The following is a 26,257-nucleotide window of genomic DNA, read 5'->3' as shown; positions in this document are numbered from 1 at the left end:
GATTGGGGATAGGTTGCCATGACAACTGCATCATTGTCTGTTGCCACCGGCAGTAGTGCACGTGACGTCACACACTTATAACAAGCATAATACAAAGTTTTGTATACAAGTGTAATAGCAGTAACAGTTGCAAATTGTTTTATTTAGACTATAAGTCTATCATGGAAATTCACAAATTCCTCAATGCCATAGTTTCCTTTAGATTGGCAGGTTTGAGCGCAGGAAAATACAGTTTATTCTGCGTTCAGCAAATTAATTTTGTGTTGGGCGATGGACCTCGTTGGAAACCAAACAATACATCGCGGATCGTGAGCCATTCACATTCATGTCTTCAAGTTCCCGTGATCGCAAACGCCCGGCCGGTCAGGTTTGGTGAGGCTTTCTCCAAACTGGCCAAATACAACCGAGACAGCGATAAATGGAAGATGCTAACAAGAACTGTAGCAACCATTCCTATTTCAAAGAGAGCGCATGCAGACGAGAATTTAATGCTCTGCTTGCTTAGCAGAGGAACAGTGAACATGCATTCACATTTAACTTTAACTCTGAGATAGTTACTCTCACAGGACACTGCACTTATTTGAAGTCACAAAATTACATTCTTTGCATGCGTTTAAAGCCTTGCCAGTCAAACATTTCACCCGCGCGCTATTTACACATACACATAAAGCGCACACTAAAAAAAGCCCATCTAACAGAGCCTGATTACTGAACTAAGTTATCTTTTGTGCTAATACTGCCAAAACACAAGATTTACATAGAGACTCAGTTGGTTATGTCTAAAATGAAAGTAAACAGTTGAGAGATAAATGGATGCGTGCAGGTCTTAAAGGGACAGTACTAGTTCACCCAAAAATGTAATTTCTGTCATTATTTACTCACGTTGTTGTTGTTATTTTTGGGTGAACTGTTCCTTTAATGTTTATAAAACAACAGAACACAGAGAAGAAATCACTCGCTATTCTTGACTAAAAAAATGTAACACAGTTGCTTTAATAGGAATCAGTCTATTAATTGTTTTATTCTTATATTTGTTCATTCAATTTCTACTGCTAAATACACCTATTATACCTGAAAATAAAGCACTGTTTGTTTGTTTTTTTGTATTTTATGAGTATTTGTAATTTGTAACTTTGTTCTTATTTTTTTTTTATAACAAAGATAAAATAATGACAAAGATTTTTACTTTCGCCCACTTTATGGCCTAAATATCAGCTATGGAAGCAAAATAATGCCAAATGTTTTTGAATTAAAAAAGCTTGTTGAATTACAATAATTGAAAAAATATGCATTGCATTAACCGTACTTGCATATTAATGCATTGAATTTTTAAGTCTTGCATTATTATGGGCTGATATCCAACATGGTTGTAAATTTAAGCCATGAATATTTCAATTAAAAACATTTCAAACTGATTTTTATAATCAAAAATTCAAGAATCCATATTCACCTTTCAGATTTCACTTCCAAAATATTCGATCTGTTTAAAAATACAACCTATAATATTCAACAGACAAGTTTCAGTCCATTTTATTTCGCTTTACAAATTCGCTTCCACAAATTCAGCGGTTCAAATTCGACAGTAAATTCAACGTTTCACATCCGGAACAGCAGGAAAATCAGTAGATTTACCGAGCATAATCTCATCTGCTGTAAATCGTCTTCCACCAGCAGGAGGTGTAAGCGCGTCTTGACAAGCATCAAAGTAATAGAGACGAGAGGCTTTCATAAAACGTCATTTGTCGAAATGGACCGAGCGGTGAGTACAAGTTATGATTTTATTGATCAGTATACTGTATTTATATGCGGAATATTAAGATTAAGACCCAAATCATTGTTTACTCAAGTGTCTAAGTGATTCATCTTTACCCCGAGTACACAAGCTGTGTTTTTTTTTACTGCAAAGGTGATGTGATCAATATAAATCCAGAAATCTCTTGCCTTTGGTTTTGTTTTGTTTTTTTAGTAAAACCACTATAATACGCTGAAATAGAGAGTGTATTGTTTGATTATGCCACTAATGACAAGATACTAAATAGCACCATTTAATACAACCCAATCGCAATTCTAAAGTAAATCTGCCACTTGTAAATTAAAAAAGTTACATTTCTACCACTATATCAGTTAATCTCCGTCTTTTAATTAATAGGACTTGTCTCTGCTATGTCCAGGTAAGGGCTTCGAAACCGCTACCTCTCCCGCTATTAAAGTGCGTCCTGCCGCCACGAATAGAGTGTAAGGCTGCGGGAAACACTGGGACATTGGGTTCTACGATCTACTTAGATCTACGATGCTTTTGAGAAACGAAGCCCTTACCTGGACATAGCAGAGAGAAGTCCTATTTAATTAAAAGATGGAGATTAACTGATATAGTGGGTAGAAATGTAACTTTTTTAATTTACAAGTGGCAGATTTACTTTAGAATTGCGATTGGGTTGTATTAATGGTGCTATATAAAATGGTGCTATTTAGTATCTTGTCTTAGTGGCATAATCAAACAATACACTCTCTATTTCAGCGTATTTATAGTGGTTTTACTAAAACAAAAAAAAAAACCAAAGGCAAGAGATTTCTGGATTTTTATTGATCCACATCACCTTTGCAGTAATAAAAACACAGCTTGTGTACTCGGGGTAAAGATGAAATCACTTAGACACTTGAGTAAAACATGATTTGGGTCTTAATCTTAATATTCCGCATATAAATACAGTATACTGATCAATAAAATCATAACTTGTACTCACCGCTCGGTCCATTTCGACAAATGACGTTTTATGAAAGCCTCTCGTATCTATTGCTTTGATGCTTGTCAAGACGCGCTTACACCTCCTGCTGGTGAAGACGATTTACAGCAGATGAGATTATGCTCGGTAATCTACTGATTTTCCTGCTGTTCCCGGATGTGAAACGTTGAATTTACTGTCGAATTTGAACCACTGAATTTGTGGAAGCGAATTTGTAAAGCGAAATAAAATGGACTGAAACTTGTTTGTTGAATATTATAGGTTGTATTTTTAAACAGATCGAATATTTTGGAAGTAAAATCTGAAAAGTGAATATGGATTCTTGAATTTTTGATTATAAAAATCAGTTTGAAATGTTTTTAATTGAAATATTCATGGCTTAAATTTACAACCATGTTGGATATCAGCCCATAATAATGCAAGACTTAAAAATTCAATGCATTAATATGCAAGTACGGTTAATGCAATGCATATTTTTTCAATTATTGTAATTCAACAAGCTTTTTTAATTCAAAAACATTTGGCATTATTTTGCTTCCATATCTGCCATTCTTTTTTTATATTTTGTTACCTTGAAAGGCCTTGCTTGCAAAAACTTTATATTATATTACATATTGCCCACCCTTACTTTCAGTACAAGTATTTTTTCTAAATAAGAACTGGTTAATCTTATTTGCAGTCCTCATTCATGCTGTTCGTTCTCTTATCCAGTCATAAAACTTCTTTGGTTCCTGGCAAGATGATGTCATAGTTGTGCTGCATTAGTGTTGGTTTTCGAGGGGCAGATGGGAAGGACAGGCAAAGACAGCATCATTAGGTGAAGCTCACAGAGGACAGGTGCGGCACGCAGTGTCTCGCAGCCTCCATTAACTTTAGACACTTTGGACGTGTGCCGAGTTCATGTAAATGGACCAGAGAGTGAGACACTCAACGGGACACTTACTGTGTTCTTAAACAGCATGAAAGAGCACTTTTCTAAACATGCATGTAGTAAAATATAAATTCTGAAATCGCAAATGTGAGTATGTGTGCAAAATTCGGACTGTATATTGTGGAGTAACAAGCCATAGTGAAATCTGATTTGTGAATCTAGTTTATTGTACTGCTTTTTTCCTCAGTTGGTCAGAACAAACGTCGCAGACTTGTCACTTACTCGTTAAGATGACAATATCCAGTGAAAATTCTTATTTGGGTCATGCTTCAAAGACAGGCTAGAATCTGTGATTCCAACAGCCACAAGGTGCATGACCCACATTAATAAATTATTCTGCAAATAACTGCAATTGCAGCTTTCAAACAGAGATGGCGACAAAGAGGCAAAACTTACAGACTTCAGCTTTAAAGGGATACCCCATCCCAAAATGAAAATTTTGTCATTAATTACTTACCCGCATGTCGTTCCAAACCCGTAAAAGCTTTGTTTGTCTTCGGAACACAATTTAAGATATTTTGGATGAAAACCGGGAGGCCTGTGACTGTCCCATAGACTGCCAAGTAAAATACACTGTCGAGGTCCAGAAAAGTATGAAAGACATCGTCAGAATACTCCATCTGTGGTTCCATCAGTGATTCAACCGTAATGTTATGAAGTGACGAGAACTCTTTTTGCACACAAAGAAAACAAATAATGACTTTATTCAACAATTTTGTCTCCTCTGTGTCACTCCACATCAGCGTAGCGCCATTTTGGCGAATATGAGCTGAACACAGGCAGCGTATGCTCTTCTGTGTCAGGACAGCAAACATTTTGGAGTGACATGAAAAGAATTTTGATGTGATCTGTTTCTTTAAGTGTTGTGGAGTAAATGGTGCTGTCAGTGGAGATGCTGCTACTTTAGTGTCTGTCTGGGATTCTCGACCTCAGTGAATAATCATTCCATTTAATTTCTGCGACTGAACTTCATTTGTGTCCAGGCAACCGATCCATTTACCGGACAGCTCATTAAGACCACACTGAACTCTCTCTCTCTCGCTCTCAGAGAAAACAAAGACTCCATTTTAACCGCTCCGATATTAGAATGACTCACAGATCTCACCCGTGTCAATCCTGGTGCTGCTGTGCAGCAGAAATCTCAAATATGTTGTGCCGTCTGATTTTTTTTGCATATGAATTTTCATCTTACAGATGAGAACTTGAGTGTGTGTGCACATCTCTCTAATGTAAAGTTGGGTGATATATTCACATTTCTCTGCTTCTGCTGTCATTTTTTGTCTTTCAGCTCAAGCAAAAGTTTGAAGAGAATCTTGCTGAGCAAGTTAAAGTTAATTAAGCTGTCAACATTTATTAGCCCTTGACAGGTAACTGTTTATTACCTGAATAATAGCGCATCTGGTTTGCATCTCCCCCTTGAGATGGAAGATTTTTTACCGCCACAATCCCACAATAATGCATGTTAAGTCCATTCAGCAGGTTTGTGCACTTGCAGTATATTGACTAAACCTTTCCATCTGCCTTTGTGTGCTTGTGTTCTGTTTGTTTATGGCTTAAGAAAGAGTTTTTGTTTCTCCTAATTAAGCTTTAGTAGCAGAAACATTGTAAAAGTTGGTAAGATTCAGTTCTGTCAGTTTGAATGAATCAGTGATTGGTTGAAGATCTGCTATTTGGTTATTATGATTATTTCTCTGACCCATTTTATATTATATACATTAATATTAAGGTCAAATGTTGTCATAAGGATATACAGTATGGTATCAGTAAGATTTTTAAAGTCTCACCAAGTCTGCTCAGAAACACAGAAATACAAAAAAAGCGTCATATTGTAAAATATTTTTACAATTTGTACGTACTGTTTTCTGTGTGAATATATTGTAAATTGTAATTTATTTCTGTGATGTGCAGCTGTATTTTCAGCATCATTACTCCAGTCTTCAGTGTCACATGATCTTCAGAAATCATTCAAATAGCTGATTTGCTGATCAAGAAACATCTCATTATTATGTTTAAATCAGTTTTTTATGTATTTTTTCAGTTTACAATGAATAGAAATTTCAAAAGAGCAGTATTTATTTTATATTGTCATTTTTGATAAATGTTATGTGTCCTAAGTGAAAATAATAAGTCTGTTCACTTGATCGGGTGTTTTATAAACCCTGTAACCTCACGTATGAGCAATAGTTATAGTGATTCTTGCTACTGCAAACAGCGTTAATGAGTTTAAACAGTGAATACACAAACCAACTGGCGGCGCTACATGAGTTTAATTAGACTCGAGAAAGCAAAGAGCTCAAGATAATTAAGCCGATTTGCTATTTAATATGTGGAAAATGAAAAAGTATTTTACAGAGTGAGCACATAACAGCTGGACATGCGGCCACGTGCATCCTCGCAAACAAACATGCACTCATGCAGTCAGATAACAGTGTGTTCTGTGTTGCGTCCGGTCTTGCTTGGAGGTCTTTTGACTCCATTCGATCGCCCTCTTAATGCCCGTAAGCCTCCAGAAATAACGGACATAAATCTATAATTGTATTATCACACAGCAGGGCATGTCTGCAGAACGTCTCTCCTCACCTTCTGTATGCCAAGTGTGCTTAACGTCTGAAAAACAGCCACCGAAGCAGCAGACGCGATAGCATGCATGCTCAAAGATTAAAAATGATAGTAAATAGGAATATTTTGTGCAGATTTTTCCATACATGACAGATGATAGAAACATGTCTTTTAAGCTCAGAAAAGGATATAAAACACATTCAGGATCTGAAAAAAAAAAAAAAAAAAACATCTAAAATTTCTCCTTTCATGCTTTTTTTGGTCAAATACATCTTAAGGGCTAAAAAGTCAAGTCAAATTTATATATATGGATATAATATATTGTGGTCACCAGTTAAGTAAATGTGGTCAAAATTGTACTAATTTGTCTCTAATTTTAATTTATTGTAGCAAAAATTATACCAGTTCTTTCCCTCATTTTATTAAATTCGTGGTCAAGGTCTATTTATTTTAGTAAATAAACGTATAAATAAACGTATAAATAAAATATACTAAAATATACTAAAATATAAATAAATATATAACGTATATATATTTTAGTAAATCATGGTCACACTGAATGAATGTGTTTCCTCATTTTAGTATATTGTGGCCTCGTTTTACTGAAATGTGGCTAAATTGCACAAATTTGTTCACTTGTTGTAGTAAATCATGGCCAAGTTGCACTTATTTCTTTCTTTTGTTTTAGTAAATCGTGGCCTCGTACTAAACTGCCATGTTAAACAAACTCATTCCCTCATTCTAGTAAATCTTGTCTACGTACTAATTCGTTCCCTTGATTTATTAAAGGGGTCATGAAATGCTTCTGTTTTTTATTTTGTACTGTTCTCTGAGGTCCACTTATAATGTTATCAAGATTTTTAGATTACATGTGTGAATCGGTGGGCGGGGCTAAACAAACAGTGGCATTGATGATCTTCTGCGGAGGCGGAGCTTATCCACACTATTACATCATAGAGTAGAACATTCCAAAAGCTGTCTTTTTGGCAGACAGCCTTCAATACAAGCTGTTTTCAGACTAACCACAAAGTTTTGAGTTCTCAAACTTCTAGGATGTTTTTGTAACACAATAACTTCTTATATATCAAAAGATCAAGGGAATTTTGGATCCTCAGTTCATGACCCCTTTAAAAAGTGGCCTTGTACTAATTCATTCCCTCATTTTAATAAATCATGGCCTTGAACTAATACATTTCCTAATTTTATTAAATCCGGGCCTCATAATTCATTCATTCCCTCGTTTCACTAAATCATAGCCTCGTACTAATTTGTTGCCTCGATTTATTAAAAAATGGCCTCGCACTAATTAATTCCCTCATTTTAGTAAATCATAAGTATAATTTGTACTTATTTCTTTCATGTGTTTTAGTGAATTTTGGCCACGTTGCGATAATTTGTTTTCCACGTTTTAATAAATTGTGGCCAAATTGTACCAATTCGTTCCCACTTTTAGTAAATTGTGGGTAAGTTGTTCTGATTAGTTCCCTCATTTTAAGTAAATCAAAACTAGGGAATAAATTTGTACAACATGGCCACGATTTACTAAAACCAGGGAACAAATTAAAAAGTTGTGGGAGCTATTTCTTAATTCATGGCCATGGTTTAAGAAAACATGCGAACAAATGAATGCACTGAAGTGTCAATGCATTAAATAATGTGATAATGTTACTGAATCTGAATAGTCTTTTAAAGCCCAACAGAGCGAGCAGAAGGCGTCAGTGTAAATCAGGGCTGTTTCATTGAATCAATGCAGTGGTGGAGGGTTTGCAGGGGTTTTCAGATGTCAAACCCCTCTCTGTCTCCTCACAGGACTTGTATCGATATGAAGCAGCAGTTAGGAAGCATCTATGCCTACGTTCTTTCATTTCTGCCTCTCTCTTTCTTCTCTCTCTCAGAAGATAAAGGCAGACAGAGGCAGATGGTGTTTCGGCGAGAGATGAAATTCTGCCGTTCTTCTTCTTTGCACTGTGGTCTTGGGAGACTCGGCAGAGATGCGCGCTTAAGATCTCATCTGCTGTGCAGAGGCAGCTTTCCAGAAACTTTAGAGCATTCTTAATCCATCCGTCCAGATGGTTCTGCCGCGCTGCACACATGCGCAATCCACCATTCAGCAACTGGCTCCTGTTCAATTCATGAGTGTGAATTTGAATTGAATTGGTCACGTCACATAGATTGTTGAATTAGAGTTTGAATTGGAATGTCAGGAAGAGGAATTTCATTAGTCCAACACAAGTAACAATCAACTCAACTTATTATTTAGTTTCTACAGCCACTGTGCAGGTTTCTCTTTGTGAGGTTTGGTTAGCAGTGACTGAAACGCCCTCTCTCTCTCTCTCTCTATATATATATATATATAGAGAGAGAGAGAGAGAGAGAGAGAGAGGTGGCATACAATAACAAAATTGTATTATATAAATATTATAATACATTTAATATATTAATAAAATGTTTAATGTATTAAATAGCAGTGTTGGGTAAGTTACTCTAAAATGTAATTAATTACTAGTTATTAATTACATTTTCAGTGTAATTAGATTACTGTACAAATTACTCTCTCCAAAAAGTATTTAATTACTTATTACTAATTACTTTCTAAATCCTATCAACCTCGACAAGTTAATGATACAAGGATAGACATGAAACGCTTCTTTTAATTCTTTCAAATAAATAATAGATAACTACATAAATTATTCTGGTCACACTTTAGATAATAGTTCAATTCTCACTATTAACTAACTATGAACTGTGACTTTTGCATCAGTATACTCCTAATTACTGCTTATTAATACTTAGTAAAGTATAAGTTTAAGAATTGGGTAAGATTAAGGATTTAGAATAAGGTCTTTCAGAATAAGCTTTTAAGTAATAATAAACAATCAATATCCCAGTAATATTCATACTGATAACCAACTAGTTAATAGTGAGAATTGGACGCTAAAGTGTTACCAGTATTCTTATTAACTCACCAGAGTATTTAAAGTGAGAAGGGTTCATAAAAAGCATGTATTTTAAGGTTAGACTTTAAATTGTGATGTTAAATCCACTTTTGTATTGTATTGTGTATACATGTTCTACAGTCTATACACATCAATTACATAAGAAGTAACTGTAATTAAATTACAGAAAAAATAAGAGTAATCCCTTACTTTACTTTTTCAAGGGAAAAGTAATTAAGTGTCTTAAAAAATGGCTCAGTTTGTTCTGTTTCTTCATGTAATCTCAGACAGACTGTCTGTTGTCAGACAAAATTCTCACTGGATTATTATATTTAATGGCAAAATGAATGTTTGGAAATGTAAACTGATATTTTCTACTGACACACTACAGCAAAAGATGAACTGAGTTTGAAACTGAATTGAAAGTTTTGTTTCAGTTGATACTCAAACGGTTCTCCTGCTGGTGTCCAGGACTCCGGGTCACAGTATGTCACATGGTCATGAGCAATGATCACTTGTGGTGTTTTTGGTTGGGTTTGTGGGTAAATGTCTCACTCTGTGGCTCTGGCTTCTGTCCTGGGAAACATTTGCACTGTTTCCCGCTTTCCTCTTTCGTGACAGCTGGAGGACTGGTGACGGTGCATCTGGAATCACTGGTGTCTTCAGCTGTGGCTGCTTGTGTTCGGCTCGACTGAGCTGCTGCCTGTTCTGCTTTCTTTTCACTAGAACTGTTCAGCCTTTTGACAATATTCAATCTCTACCTCAATATAGTTGTGTTTTTTTAAAAAGTGTTTTTCTTTTGAATTCTGGTTGAAATGTGTACTTTTTTTGAGGACAGCATTAAAAGGGCACTTATTTTATTTTACTGATTGATTGATTGAAGCATCGAAGGATTAAACAGATAAGCATTTTGGTGGTTTTTTTGGTGTTTAATATTTTGTTTTTTTGTTTTTTGTTTTAATGTTAAAATGTCTTATTTTTGGATTTTCTCCCACAGTTATGTGTTTGTGGGCATCATTAATATGGCACTTATTATTTTAAAATATAATTTTTTGCCTCCCACTCTCACTTTAAAACATACATCATAACCTGTCATGATGTTTCTTATGAAGTGCTCTGCATATCTCATTTCACGGTTTGTTTGTTTAAGCGAGTATGTCATTTTATAGCTGGTTTTCACCTTCATCTTGTCATATTTAGGGTCACCACATGCTTTCCTGTCTCTCTGTCTGTGACTTGTCCAGAACATCTTCACTTATAAAAGGTCACATTGGCTGTAATTTGCAGAAGGTTTTGAGATTGCTCCCATTATAATCAATCGTGCTGTTGGCACCACAAGTGTCTGTTGAGGTATGTTGCAAGTTGTCAGGCATCCACTTTAAATTTTCTGATGTGTTGAGGGCTACCCTGGCAATTTATCCATTTTCAACTGTTTATTATAATATAAGAAAATATTATTGTATTTCTGCAGCTAAAACAGTAAAGCATGAAGCAAGCAATGACAATATCATGGGTTGCATTCTCAGGGAATGTGTTATAAAATATATACTTCGAATACACTTCGAAGTCCTTTAGATGAAAGCATCTGCCAAATACATGAATTCAAATATATTTGTGATTTACAGAACCGCTCAAAAGTTTGGAAAAATTGTGATTTTTAATGTTTTTGAAAGAAGTCTCTTCTGCTAACTAAGGTTGCATTTATTTAAACAAAAACAAAAACAAAACAAAAAAATAGTGAAATATTATTGCTATTTAAATAACTGTTTTCTATGAGAATATATTGTAAAATGTAATTATATTCCAGTGATGCAAAGTTGAATTTTTGAATTTTATTTCATTATCAATGTTGATAAGTTTTTCTGCTTCTTTTTTTTTTTTTTTTTTTTTTTTTTTTGTGGAAACAGTGATAAATCTTTTTTTAAAGATTCTTTGATGAATAGAAAGTTCAAAACAGCATTTATTTGAAATCTTTTGTAACATCATAAATGTCTTTACTGTCACGTTTGATCAATTTAATGCATCCTCTGCAGGATAAATGTATTAATTTCTTTAAAACTTATATACCCCAAACTTTTGAATGTATCACGGTTTTCACAATAATGTAAAGTAACCAGAAATGTTTCTTGAGCAGCAAATCAGCAGATTAGAATGATTTCTGAAGGATCATGTGACACTGAAGACTGGAGCTAAAAATTCAGCTTTGCATCACAAAAATAAATTACATTTTAAAATATATTGCAATAGAAAACAGTTATTTTAAATTGTAATAATTTTTCACAATTTTCTGTTTTTTTTTTATTGTATTTTTGATTAATAAATGCAGCCTGAATGAGCATTACGGCTTTTTTCAAAAACATTTTTTTAAAGAAATCGTTCAGAATACACTGTGACCAATAGAGTGATATAGTTGCTGAACTAAAGCCAACTGAATCAATTGAACCAGCGAAACCTTCACCCATGTGTTATTCGTTTGTCAGCATCACTCATTAATGCTGAACAACAACACCGAGTCCTGAGGGTCTGACTGTGTTTGTAAGATCGATTAGCATCTTCCCAACGGTGCAGTGAAGGAGCATCTGACCCCGCGTCTCAACAGACACGACTTATCAACATGAATCAAGCGTGTTAATTAACATCGCCCGGTTCTAAAGGCCCACTCATCTGAGCTCATGAATATTCAAGCGATGACATCATCTGAGTTATGCATATTCATCAGTGGGCTCCTTAATTAGTGTAAACAATAGGAACAGCAGATTACTCTGTGAAAGCAGGGTAACAGGGCATAATCTGCGCAGCTGGTCATGGGCCAGTCTGCTGCTAAAGCCGGTCTGATTAGATTTCTCTCTCAGCGAGGTTTAGCTCTGCCACTGTGGAATGATTCACTGGGTATCAGCCATTTGCAATGGAGCCCAAACACACACACATACATACACACACGCATGCAGATGCAAAAACATTCGGGTTTTAAAAACAGATGGGCTATCAATATGCATTCGTGTTGTACATCAGATACGCGGCGCTGCTTTGACCGGTGGAGTCACAGAGTAAACTAGATTTACATTTCCTGAAGGCTGCAGCAGGGCTTGTGAGGCAGTGAATCTATACTGATAAAGTACGTTTAAGATTCAGACTTTGGTTCTGTGTAAATGAAATGCTGTTGTCCGGGAGCCTCTTTTCGCCCACGTTCCTGTCGGCAGATATTAAAATATGTACAGTAATAATCTACTGTACCTCTCTTGGCTTCATGTAAAAGCACATTACTGTTGTAATTTGCATAATATTGATATTATTTTTAAGCAGGTAAAGGTGCTTTTCCCACAAGGATTGCGGCCATTCAGAACTGATTTAAAAAAAAAAAATCTATTTAATGCATATTTATTTGTTGATATTAATTATTAACGATTAATACTTATTATAAATGTTTTTTGTAGTTAAATATTATTAATAGTTTAATCATTAGCAAATTACAAATCAATTTCCAAATAAAATCAACTGAATTTGGAATTTGTCAATTTAATTAATCTTTATTAGTATTCATTATTAATATTTTTTTCACTGTTTTTATAAGTAATTATTATTAATAGGTTCATAATTACTAAATTCCAAATCAATTTCTAAATAATGTCAACTGAATATGGAGTTGGTCAATTTAATGCATCCTTATTAACAAGTATTATTTATTAAGAATTAATTATTATGAATATGTTTTTATAGTTAATTATCATTAATAGGTTTATAATTACTAAATTCCAAATCAAATCAACTGAATTTGGAATCGGTCAATTTAATGCATTCTTATTAATTAGTATTAATTAATAATAATTAATTATTATTTTGAATGTTTTTATAGGAAATTATAACTAGGCTCATAATTACTGAATTCCAACTGAGGTAGCAAACCGAACACAGAATGGAATTTCAAATTTGAATTTGTAGTGTTTATATTTAAGGAGGTATTTAAAGATTTTAAATGATTTGAAGTTTTTTAATGTTGCCTTGAAGTTTGAAGTTTGGTTATAAGACAAGTAGATAAAAATGAACATTTTATGTAGAGTTGAGCTGTTTACAACATTAATCATTTCTTGTTTTTTATGCATATTATTTTTTAATCTTACCTTGGTGTTTAATCTTTGACAGTGTAGTCTTGCAGTTTCTGAAATGCACACTGGTGCTGCCTTAATCTCTGAATTATTTATTAATTAATATTAAAATGTTGATGGAAAATATCTGCGCAGATGTGGGTGATATTGTGTCTCAGTGCCAAAGCAGTGAAGAACATCTGCAAGGCTGCAGCTCACACACTTCTGCACAGGATCAGATCATGAACAGTGCAAACCCTTGACTAATGAATATTAATTAGGCAACAGGACTGGACAGTCTGTGGACATTACATAGCAATGTGAAATAATTAATATTCATGAGTCCATTATTTACCATATACCGTACCAGCCAGAACACCCTGATAAACACCTAGCACTTAAGCCGAGCTCACACTACAGGAGTTTTAAAATCCTAACCGATTATGAAATCTGGTAGCAGCACACACATAAGGAGAATCTTTGCAGATTATCTTCCCTTAAATCTTATCATGTGCATTAAATCCTGAATATCAAACATGTTTGATATGATCGGGGCGGACCTGATTTATGTGTGAGAAGATGGGGAGGTGCAAGATTTGATCGGTGAACGCCTCACATTAGCAGATAATCCGCACCGAACATCGGGAGCAGTCGAGGTGCTCGACAAGATTTTTGCTGCGATTCTCTGGAGGGGGAAAATCGGGCTAAAAATCCTGTAGTGTGAACCCGACTCTACCTAGTAAATACCAATTCTCTAGCAACCACCCAGAACACTCAAGCAACACCTTAGCAACTAGATAGAACACTCAAACACCCACCTAGCAACCACCCAAAACACTCATAATAGTCTACTAGTGTCATACTTTACATTTGAATTTACTTTTCTTTTTTTTCATTATTGACTTGAGACTTCTTTTTTTTGCGTTTTTCTTGCATTTGTACAATATGTGCCTTCATATCATGCATTTTTTCTGCAAAGATATTTCACAAGTAATTTGTTTTACATTTACACCACGTTGACAACTTGATGTGTCATTCACATGGAATAGAGCTTTCTTTAACTAGATGGTTAATAAAGAAAATGTCACTTGAATCATGGTGTAGATAAACTGATTAGTTAAATGACAAATAATATTAATAATAAATCAAAACTGATATCTTGAATTTGTCAAAAAATGATTTTCTGCCATATATACAGCACCAGTCTGTAGTATTGCATGTGGCACAGTGAGGTTGTTTAAAGCTGAATGTGAATGAGAAATGCAGCAGTTCACTGATGTCAGAAAGGTGCGCAGCTGATTTGCTCATTCACTCACTCGCTCCGCACCTCCAGCACCTCCCTCCATCACCCGTCTCCCTCCTGTCCAAACTCTCCTTCAGCTCTGTTTGATTAGCTTTCAGTCTTTTTCTCCGGGAGGATCATATATTATTTCTCCGCCGCTCTGTAGGAGAGGAGAGATAGAGAGACCTCCTCCTCCTTTTCATCTCTCTCCTTTTTTCCATCCGTGCTTTGATTTGGATTGCGGAGCGGGGAGCTGCGGCTGTGGATGCGTTCAGCGATGCGGTGAAGCCGGGGAGAGAGACTCGGGCTGCGGTGCGGTTCACCAGTTGAATGTGAATGGGGAACATGGAGGTGCCCTGAGGAAACTGAGGTTTGCGGGGCTGCTGAAGAACAGTCAGTCTGTGAGTATCCAGAGCAGAAAGTAGTTTCAGAGCAGGTTGCTGGTGCATTAGTTTCAGACAGCGATGCATGGATGCACATTAGAGGCCGTGCATTGAATGACATGCTTCTGTCACACAGCTTGAAAAAAAGTGAAGTATTACGAGATTCTGTGTTTGCATTTTTCGAGTTTTTCACTTCTCTTTAATTTAAATGGGTTGCTTTGCTTTTGAAACGTCTCTGATTGTTTAGTCTGTGTGTGTGTGTGTGTGTGTGTGTGTTTGCTCAGTGACCTGGTTCTGTTCACCATTCATTCTTTACTGTGGTTATTACGGTCCCTGCCGGTGATTTGCATTCGGGATGATGTCATCTTTCTCCCGCCACGGTTTCACGTTTATGGTCAATGCGAGCGCTGTGGTCAGCGATCTTTAACCCAGACCTGAATCTGTAGGGAACTGCAGTGGGAATGTTTCACATTCATCCTCTTTATATGACATCAATACATCTTATTTTTCTCTCCAATATCAGATAGAGGGAAACCTGTTTGAAAACAGTTATTATTACAGTTCAGTGTGGTGTCGCTGGTCCATGATTAGTTATTGTTAACTAAAACTATAGTCAAAACTATTCAAAAGTTTTCAAATCTCAATTACTAAAAAAAATCTTTTTATAATCTTTATATATTATATAAGATAAAAATGAATATAAGACCAAAATAAAAATAAAAAAATAGGCTTGGCAACAAACTAAAATAATTTACGAAATAAAATGGTTTTAGTACTAAATTGCTAAAACTGAAATAAAAATAGAATTTTTTACAAAAAACTTAAATCAAAACATAAACTTATTTATAATATTTATACAATTCTTTCTGGTCCTGGAATCTGATTGGCTGATAAGAGTGCGCTATTAGCGCACATCGTTTGTATCATCACACTGTGATTACCTGGTTTTGATCTTCTTGTTATGCATTGATTCTACCCATAATGCTAAGCTGCTGTTTTTCTGTGTGTTTTGTGCAGCGACGAGCTCCACTAAGCTGGAGGATCTGAGCTATCTTGATGAACAGCGAAACACCCCTCTGCGTACGTCCATCCGCCTGCCCTGGCACCACACCGGCGGCAGAGCTCCACACGACAAAGGTACTTCCACTATCCCATCATGCAGCTGTTTCTATCAGCTTGGTTTCTCCTCTTTAATTCTGTGGGATCCTCATTAAAATTGACCTATTTTTAGAATTATTATTATTATATTATTATTTAATTATTTCTTTTTTTATGTTATGTTTATGTTATATATTTTGATATATTTAGGTATTTTTACTGGTATTCTGGCATAAGTCACATGACATTTTCACCCCAAATTCTTATTATCTTCATGCAAAACAAAAAAAGGAAGAACATTAATTTTCATTAATACAAAAAACAAACAAACATTTTTTAAATTGTCATCAGTGATAATATTTAGGAGGAAAATGTAAAAACTATATTATGGACAATGATTTGTTGTCTTTATTTTTTTTTTATATGTATTTAAATAAAAAATAATGTAAAATAATATGAACTATAACAATGATGAGAATTTAGGTTACCGAAAAGGCTTAATTTACTTTATGTAAAATATTTATTCAATCTTCTTCCATTTTGACCCCCAATAAACTGCACAACTCTTTTTTTGTTTTTTTCAGGACTTGTACCACAACACGTAAAATTTTCCCTAAATATTTTCTTGACTGGTTTGGTGAGATTAACCCTTGTGCAGTCTGAAACAGTTGAATGCTCTTTTAGTTTGTTTTATTTCGTCATCTGTAAAAACATTTTGAGAGACTTATAGATCCATTTACCTATTCAGGACTTGGATGCGAATACGCCAACCCTCTCCATACACTTCCTGTGGTGAAAGGAAGTGTTTTTAATGGTTAAGTCCATTAATAATGCAAGAGAACATGGTTAAATACATGTGTTTTTCCTCTCTGTCTATCTGTTTGTCTCTTTCTCTTATATAAACGCTGGTGTACCCTGAGGGTCAAGCTAATGTGTGTTCTGCAGGAGCCGCTGCGTGTGTGTCGGTGTTGAGCTGTTATTCTGACCTTGTTGAATGTTCTGATAAATAATGAGGAACATCAGAGGTTTGATTCAATCACAGCCAGTGGCAGCACAGATTCATCAGCTCCTATCAGTGCAGCATTCAGCTCCAGTGGTTTTTATTCCAGTTTTTGCAGGCCGTGTGTGAGGGTAGATAGATAGATTCAGTTTCATCTCAAATGCAGTACATGCTTACATTATATGTATACGTATAGTTTATAAATATTAAATATCACTCTTTCTGCATGTCAATATTTTATTGAAGACATGTGTAAGCATGATCAGCAGCAGAAGTATGAAAATATTATTTTATATATGTTTTATTTTATTTATTTTTGTGCAGCACAGGCTTGTTTCATTAAACTGCCTTTGATTTATTATCTCTTTCTACTGCATTTTAAGATTTCACGAACTCACAGGTGAGTTTCAGTACAGTTGTGTTTTCTGGACTTTTCAAAAAAATATTATATTATATTATATTATATTATATTATATTATATTATATTATATTATATTATATTATATTATATTATATTATATTATATTATATTATATTATATTATATTATATTATATTATATTATAAAGGAACGTACATCAGTGTGATCATAACATGACCAGCTTCAAGTTCTTCTAGAGGTTAGTTTTAACTAATTGTTGATTTAAATAAAACAATCATTGCATTAAGGTGTTTTTTAGATGTCATCTTTGCAAATAATCTTAATTACAACCATTTAAAATGTCCAGAAAATATTTAAGATGCTCTTATACTGTGTTTTATTTAAAGCAAATCTTACATTTTTTAATGCCAAATTCTTTTTTTTCTCTTGTGCACTATCCTGGAATTATTATTTTATTTATTTTTAAGATTAACCCAAAAATCAGTTATTAACTAAATAAAACGGCTGCATGTTTGTGACTTTTTATGCTACTCAACAGTTACTCAAACAAGCTTCTTTTCATGCTCAACATATTTATTTTATATCATAGATTCACTACAATAAATGTGTTCATATACCACACTTATGTCACAATATCAGTGACACACAGATATCCTCCACACACAGCCCTGTTTATTTATATTCACACAAACAGCTACTAAAAGTGATGAAAGTCTGTAATATAATGTCCCAGCGCTTTATTCCCTCATACGATTATGGCTTCTTTATGTACTTTCACACATATTTTGTCTCATGCACAGTAAAAACTCAGTCTAAAGTGACGTTGAGTGTGTTTAAAGCACATATTTAGCAAGGGTAACTGTCAGTAGTTTTAAAAAACTAGGATTATGTGATCTTTTATCACATTTGCTGCATTGAAATAGCTTTATTATTAAGTATGACCTTTCTTCTAAGGTCTAGCCAGTGGTGGAGTAGAAAAAGACAAGCAGATCAAGCTTGAAGTAATAAAACAATTTTTAAAAAAAGTTTTGTTTGCATATGAGTAAACCTGCATGTTCTCTGTGTTTTTCAGCCCGCTTTGCTCCGTACAAGCCCACTGACATCATGCTCAAGCCGCTGCTGTTTGAGGTTCCCAGCATCACCACAGACTCTGTGTTCGTGGGCCGTGATTGGCTGTTCCAGCAGCTGGAGGATGACCTGAGGCCCAGCGAATCGGGTGAGAGCTCCGGGTCCATCATCGTGGGCAACGTGGGCTTTGGCAAAACTGCCATCATCTCCCGCCTGGTGGCCCTCAGTTGCCATGGCGGCCGCATGCGACAGATCGCTTCCAACAGCCCAAGCGCATCTCCAAAAAGTGAGTTTTGTACGTTGTTTCACAACACACTTGCCGGAGTATTGACACAAATACTTGTGTAAAATGCTCATGAAATCATTCTTATTTCAAAGAATTGTCAAATAAGAATGTTTTTTGAACAATTTCCCTTTTTTTTCTTGCATTCACTACCTTCAAATTATGAGAGACACTATCGTTCAAAAGTTTGTAGTCAGTAAGATTTATTAATGCATTTGAAAGAAGTCTCTTCTGCTCACAAAGGCTGCATTTATTTGATCCAAAATACAGTAAAAACTGTAAAATTGTGAAATATTTTTACAATTTAAAAGAACTGTTTTATATGTTAATATATTGTAAAATGTAATTTATGTCTGTGATGTGCAGCTGTATTTTCAGCATCATTACTCCAGTCTTCAGTGTCACATGATCCTCTAGAAATCATTTGAATGCACTTTGGTTGAGGTTGATTCTTGGTATTTTTGGGGCTTGTGGATGTTTTGTCATGCCCTGACATTTGTGCTTTTTTCAGTTTCTTATAAATATCTAAATGGCTAAAGTCTAATCTCACTGTAAATCAGCACAAACTAGGCTATAATAATATGTGAGCAGCATGTATGTACATGATTGTGTTTTTGAGAAAAAAAATGTTATGCGTGGTTAGTAAAAAACTAAAAATGTTAAATCACTTGAAAAAGGCAATAAAACACATACAGAAAATTGGTTCCCAGGAATTTTGAGAACTGGAGCTTGTAGCCTAGAATTTTTTTTTTCTAAATGATGTGAAAATCATCTTGTTTACTCACTTACAGAAAACAATATATTGATTTAAATTTTCTAAGACACTTTTTGTTGGTAAAAGTCATATGCGAGTAGGCGTCAACTATCATGAATTCACACCTGAGAAGACAAAGACCTGCATAATGAGCTGCATAATGAGCCATTCAGTCACCTGTGTCACTGAGAGGGATGAGTTACAAGAAAGAATGTGAGGACAAAATAAATCTATATAATTTTATGTTTGTAGTTTATTTAGAATATATTTAATTATCCCACAACATAATTTAATATTCACTTGTGAGTGCAGTTAAACAGTTTATTAGGAACAATCAAAGCTGACTTTCAAACTGAATTTTTTGCTTCATTATTCCAGTCACACAATCCTTCAGAAATCCTTTTAACAATCTTATTTTCTACAAAAAAACATTTATTGTTATTATTATTATCATCATCATCATCATCATTATTATTATTATTATTATTATTATTAATGTTGAAAAGAGCTGAGAATATTTTTTTTTTAGGTTTTTTGGGGGGGATAAATTGAAAGAACAGCAATGATTGTTACATTTGTTATAGTTACATTTATTGGTACATTTATATTATTTACATCAAGCTTTTTGAATGGTATAGTAGTGTATATTGTTATTGAAACTTCATAATATTTCACTTGATTATACATTTAGTCAGGAATTATAGTTTGGAAAAAGTCTTTGGAAAAAGTCTAACCAGTTTGATTTTTAATTGTTATGTGAAAACTAGTACAAGTATATAAATCAATAAAAAGAGACTTACTCATGTTTATGAACTCTGCTGAATAAAGTGCTTCATTCTTTTTTCTGAGGAAATCCAAATCTCAAATCCTCAACCACATCACATCTTTTTGGGGTGAATTATGTCTTATTCCTCTCATCGCGAAGCAAACAGTAAAATAATATAAACTTGAAGAACAGTCTCGCTGCGTTGTCTTCTGTTGTGTGGGCGTATTCAAAAGCCGCGCGCTTCAGTGAAACATTTGAATCTCAAAAGCGCGCTCGGTGCGGGGGCGTGGTCGCATTAGAAGATGATGAAGGGAGACGTGAAAAACGGACATCGCATTGTTTTCATATGGATTACTTAATCACAGAATATTTGTTTTCAGCAGCACTTGTTTAGTTTAAAAGTAGACATGTCAGGCTTTCTATAGATATCTCTCTCATGTCTCTGTGTTGAGTATTCACTGAGTTACAGTTCATTTTAATGACGCGTTTGTAACTGAAGATCAGCGCAGACAAAGGCTGCAGACAGCACTCCTTGTTTGTTATCTTTATTTTATAAGTGCACAAAGTTTTGTTGTTATTATGTCTGTATACAAAAATAAGTAGACCCTTTACAGATTCGATTGATGTATTGCACTTATCTGTACGATCAAAACTGAAAGTGTAATTTAAGTTCTTTTCGGGGTTATCAGGAGAAAATACCCCAAAACGCGTATACGCGTTAATCGACTCCAGAGGGTTAAATTCTACTCAAGAAACATTTCTGATTATTATCAATGTTGAAAACAGATGTGCTGCTTCATACTTTTGCAGAAACCATTGTTTTATGATTGTTTGATGAATAGAAAGTTCAAATGAACAGTATTTATTAAAAATATAAATGTTTTGTAACATCATAAATGTCTTTACTGTCACTTTTTATCAATTTGGCGTATTGTAATAAAGCGTACTGACTCCAGAATTTTGAACTGTAGTATGCTTCAGTCTCAAAAGAACAATAAAAACAAATATCAAATAAATAGTATACAATAAAAAAAAAAAATCTTTAGTTGATATTTGATTTTTTGAGGCATGTTATAAATTGTGTAAAAAATCTGTGCATTTAGTTTTTAATTGCAAGAAACATTAAATTACATGTTTAAAACTTGTATGCGCAGTTGAGAGAAAATGGCTTTGATCCTTGTATATTCAAAACAGTCATAAAAATAATTGCAGTATATTTTTATTTTAAATTCCCACTTTTAAATAAATGTTAAAATTAAAAAATGTGTTCTAAATTGTTTTAAAGGTTGTCTGTCCATGATTGTGCCTGATCCTAGACAGTTTGAGATGTATGTGTATTGATGTTTGACTCGTCTCAGTAGAATCGCAGCAGCTGGTGATATTTGTGCTCATGTGGATATTCATCTGTCACATGTCCAGGTGGGGAGCCGAGTCCAGATCTGCCTCTGAGTCAGCCGCCTCAGCCGACTCCTCCGCCCAGCGCCACCAACACCCTGCGGTCCAGCAGCTGTCCCAGCACACCTGAGCTGCAGCGGCGCCGCGAGGAGGCCGTCAAACGCCTGGCTGCCAAGGTACACACACTGGTTTTCATGCTGCTTTTCTTGATACAGAAGTAAAAATGTTCTCAGCCTCAGGCCATCCAACATGTAGATGAGTTTGTTTCTTCATCATATTTGGAGAAAGGCAGCATTACATCACTTGCTCAGCAATGGATGCTCTGCAGTGTATGGGAGAGTCCAAACAGCTGATAAAAACATCACAATAATCCACACCACTCCAGTCAATCAGCTAATTTCTTGACAAGACAAAACTCTTATGAATCTATCATTTATGTGCTTTAAACCATTGATTCCGGGCTTAAATACAAGTCCATAATCCATACTAACACTTCTCCAGCTAAAAATTCCATCCCCTTTTGTCCTTCAAATCAAAATCCTCCCACATATTTGTTCAGAACTGTTTTGGACAGTAAACGGTGCTTGATCTGTGCAGATTTCTCTCCTGATTCAGACCAGACCACTTTTTCACTGGAGGAAGGGTTACTGTATTATGGATTATGGACTCAATGCATCGGTCTAAAGTCAAAAACGTCTTGATGGATTTGTTTCACCAGTCACTCTGCTTGGCATTTCTTGTATGTTTTAGTAAAAGTGTCTGTTTGTAAATGTTGTTTATAGCTATGAATTATTGTATTGGTGCATATAAATGAAAACTATTGAATATCATTCCTCTATCTGTTCATTTAAAGAGAAACGTTCTTGGACTCAAACCCAGCTATGCCATAATTTCTTACATTTTCTAAAAAATGTGGTGAGAGAAAGGCCGGACTTATGAAGCTCGTATTTCACGACTAATACATGCACATTGATCCACATCCTGAAATCTAATCCATGTTGATTTGACACGTTCGAGCACTGATTGTTGATTAGTAGATGAACTGTGTGGACACTGGACAGAAGCTGTATCTGGCTTCCGCTTCCTGTATGTATAGAGTATTTCAGAGAGTCTTGTGAGTGATGAATCTCTCCCAATCGCAGGTGCGGGGTCACGACCTCTGCCTGATCTACAGTGCTGACAGTGTCTTATGTAAGATATGCATGTTGATTATTTCTTGGATTACCTGGGTTTTTCATACTTTACCCTTTGCTCTCATTTTCTCATTTAATCGTGTGCAGTTTGAAGTCTTTGTAATATTTGCTCGAGGTCAAAATTAATTATAGTTCATTTAAAACTTTAAACTTTAAATTTCACATCAGTGAATAATGCTGTGTTCAAAATGATTGTGCTTCCATTGTCTGAGACAGCAGATGCAATACAAGTCAATTGAATGTTTTTGAGAGCCTCTCAAAGAGAACCAGGTGCTTAAATACATCTACTGGGTATTTGCAGTGTTTATGCTGTGTGCAATGTATTTTTTAATCAGCATACTTTATACACTCTCTGAAAAAAAGGTACAAAAGCTGTCACTGGGGCGGTACCTTTTCAAAAGGTACACGTTTGTACCTTTTAGGTACTAATATGTACACTCTAGGTACTAATATGGACTCTTTAGGTACAAAGGTGTGCCTTTTGAAAAGGTACCGCCCCAGTGACAGCTTTCGACCTTTCTTTCTGAGAGTGTACAGAAAGGTAATTTTGAATGGGCTTCAATGGCTAAAATGCTTTTTCAAATCATCAAATTTATTTGTATAGTGTTTTTAACAACACACACTGTGAAAAGCAGTTTTTTACAGTTAATATTTAAAATCTCTTAATATATTCCTGTCTTATAGTTGCATTTAGCACAATAGAGCTGGACGATATTATAGTTCACATTTTGATTTTATTTTAGTTTATTTGCTATGAATCTTTTCACAGTAAATTTATAGTAAAATACTGCCAGCCATTGACTATATTTTTATAGGACGTCTATAAAAAACATTTTTTTAAACAAATATTTACATATAATGTAAACAACAGTACTGTTATCACCAAATACAGTATCCCACTGTAATATATATATTTGATTTGTCTGCAACAATTCATTGTTGAATATTATAATTATTGCGTTTCATACTGTACTTACATTTAATGTTTTAATATAATTTAAAAAATCATACTTTTGTTGTTTTTCATAACAGTTGTGTAGAAAACAACAGACTTGGAGTTTTAACGCTCTTTTAAAGCAAAAAGTAGAAAATAGCCTTTTGTGAACATGCAAGCTGATGTAAAAATGAAATAAAAAATGTAGAAATGTTTGCCTGCAGAATTGTGCAGTTACAGCATCTACCAGCAGGGACTAACTAGACCACGTTAACTAGCCAAACTTTCCCCCTTTGGTTTAATTTGCACACACACTCTAAAATATGCTCACAAATTGTTAGGATGAGCAACATTTTGGGCGTTTTCCTCGTGAAAAAAAAAATTTGGGAAATTTAAATGTTTACATCACAACAATGTAACAGTTTTGTACTTACAAAAACATCTCAAGTGATCTCCTGTCTGCACCTGACATTGGAAACTGACCACTTATATAACTGTAAAACTTTATTTTTGGGAGCTTCTTTCAGGGACAGTTCTTTTTGGACCGTTTGTGCTGAATGCTTTATTTGTCATTAGCAGTGACTCATTCTGTGTCCTCAGATGATTTCACATGTGTTTTGTTTATAGAAATAGGTTTTATGCAACTGCAAGGTGACCAAAGTTTCTCTGTGCACGTTGCAAAGACCAGACTAACAGATAATTAAATGATTTTTCAGTTAGTTGTAGTTTTTGGTTTTGACGCGTGCTGACTGCTGATTCACGTGTCTTATATGAAGAGCACATGCAGTTGTGCAGTAATGCTGCTAATGGACTGTGATGAATGTGTGGTGATGTCACAGTTTTAATGGAGAACCCGCGCCTCAGTCTGATGATCTATTTCCCCTCAGACTGACATGTTTATGATGGAGGATGCAGAATTACATCAGTCGCTGTTGCTTTGTGTCTTTGTGTTTCAGGTCTCATTTACTCTGTTAAACACTTCAGCGTTTTTCAGACTTCTTAAGCACCATTCAAAACTGAATTCAAAATGCCTTTGAAAGTTCTGATTCCAGTCTGATTCCTGAATTTTAATTGTAGGTAATACCATTCAAAAGTTTGGGGTCGTAAATCATTTTTTTTTATGTTTTAATGATAACTTAATGAAAGAAGCCTCTTCTGCTCACCAAGGCCCTATTTATTTGATCAAAAATACAGTAAAAACAGTAATATTGTGAAATATTATTAAGGTTTAAAATAACAGTTTTCTGTGTGAAATGTTATCTATTCCTGTGATTTAAAGCTGAATTTTCAGTCCTCAGTGTCACTTGATCCTTCAGAAATCATTCTAATATGCTGATTTGCCATTTTTTTTTTTTATTTGTTGAAAAAATAATCAAATAAACAGTGTTGATTTGAAATAGAAATCCTTTGTAGCATTATAAATGTCTTTACTGTCACTTTTGATCAATTTGATCAATGCATCTTTGGTGAATAAAAGTATTAATTCATTTAAAAGAATGTCTTATTGACCCCCAAACTTGTGTTTTAAGTTTGTATCTAGTTTATATCCTTCAACATGTTTAATAAATAAATGTTTGTGTGGGAAAGTAGAACATTTTGTTTCCCAGAGTTGAATCTCTTACTGTACAGTAATTTATCTTCCTATCATTACAATTACAGATGTGTTGGGAGCTGGTTATTCTATTCCCACTGGACTGATTTATTTACTTCCCTGACCTATTCATTGTGTGATGCAGGTTTATTTATTCAACTGGTCGAAAAGAATCATAAATATGTGAAATCATTGCATCTGTGCTGCAGGTCCTGCATTGTGAATGCAGTCTGAGGTTGCTCATTAGCGCTTGTTTTTTGAAGCGAGAGAATCCCGGCGATGCCGTCTTGTGTTTCTTAGGATGTGTTGCTTCAATATGTCTGATTCTGCTTTTGAAGTTCATAGAGGAGGGACTGCCAGCGCTGTTGTTTGGAACGGCGTGTTCCTTTTGAAATGCAGAGGACTGAAGTTGAGATGCCGTGAACCCAAAGACCCTCTTTCTTCTACTCAGTGGCTGCTGAAGTCACAATCTCTGCATTAAATCTCTGAATAACTAAACTAGTATTGGTTCAGTGACCTCCTCTATATTGATTCAGCTTGTTTTGTGTAACATTCTTCGTGCATTTCTCTTGGTGCGGTCACAACAGACGTTGTGCAACAGGATTTATTGCCAAGGGCTTTGGTTATAAGTTTGGTTACACCTTTTTTGGTTATAAGTTGTTTTGTTTTGTTTTTTGTTTTAACAGATGTATCCATGTTACCAAAGAAACCTACATTACATTCAAGTTATACATAGGTTTTTGCATTCCCTGGGTCTCGGATACTTTACCATTTAAACAAAAGGATTTTATTTTATTTTATTTTATTTTATTTTATTTTATTTTATTTTATTTTATTTTATTTTATTTTATTTTATTTTATTGTATTGTATTTTTTT

The 26,257-nt window shown here is 34.6% G+C and overlaps 1 protein-coding gene across 1 annotated transcript in view; it reads left to right on the top strand.

The window, feature by feature from the left end:
- tanc1b (tetratricopeptide repeat, ankyrin repeat and coiled-coil containing 1b) overlaps positions 1–26,257 on the top strand; it is a 164,534-nt gene that overhangs the window by 93,646 nt on the left and 44,631 nt on the right. Inside the window, 3 exon segments of the mRNA XM_042731899.1 lie at positions 15,935–16,054; positions 18,469–18,750; positions 21,687–21,838. Coding sequence (XP_042587833.1) covers positions 15,935–16,054; positions 18,469–18,750; positions 21,687–21,838 — 554 coding nt within the window.

This window comes from Cyprinus carpio, chromosome B9 (assembly GCF_018340385.1).
Source record: "Cyprinus carpio isolate SPL01 chromosome B9, ASM1834038v1, whole genome shotgun sequence".
In the NCBI taxonomy this organism is placed as follows: Eukaryota; Metazoa; Chordata; class Actinopteri; order Cypriniformes; family Cyprinidae; genus Cyprinus; species Cyprinus carpio.
Note: the sequence above shows the minus strand (reverse complement) of the source record. Positions and strands in the feature narration are given on the sequence as shown.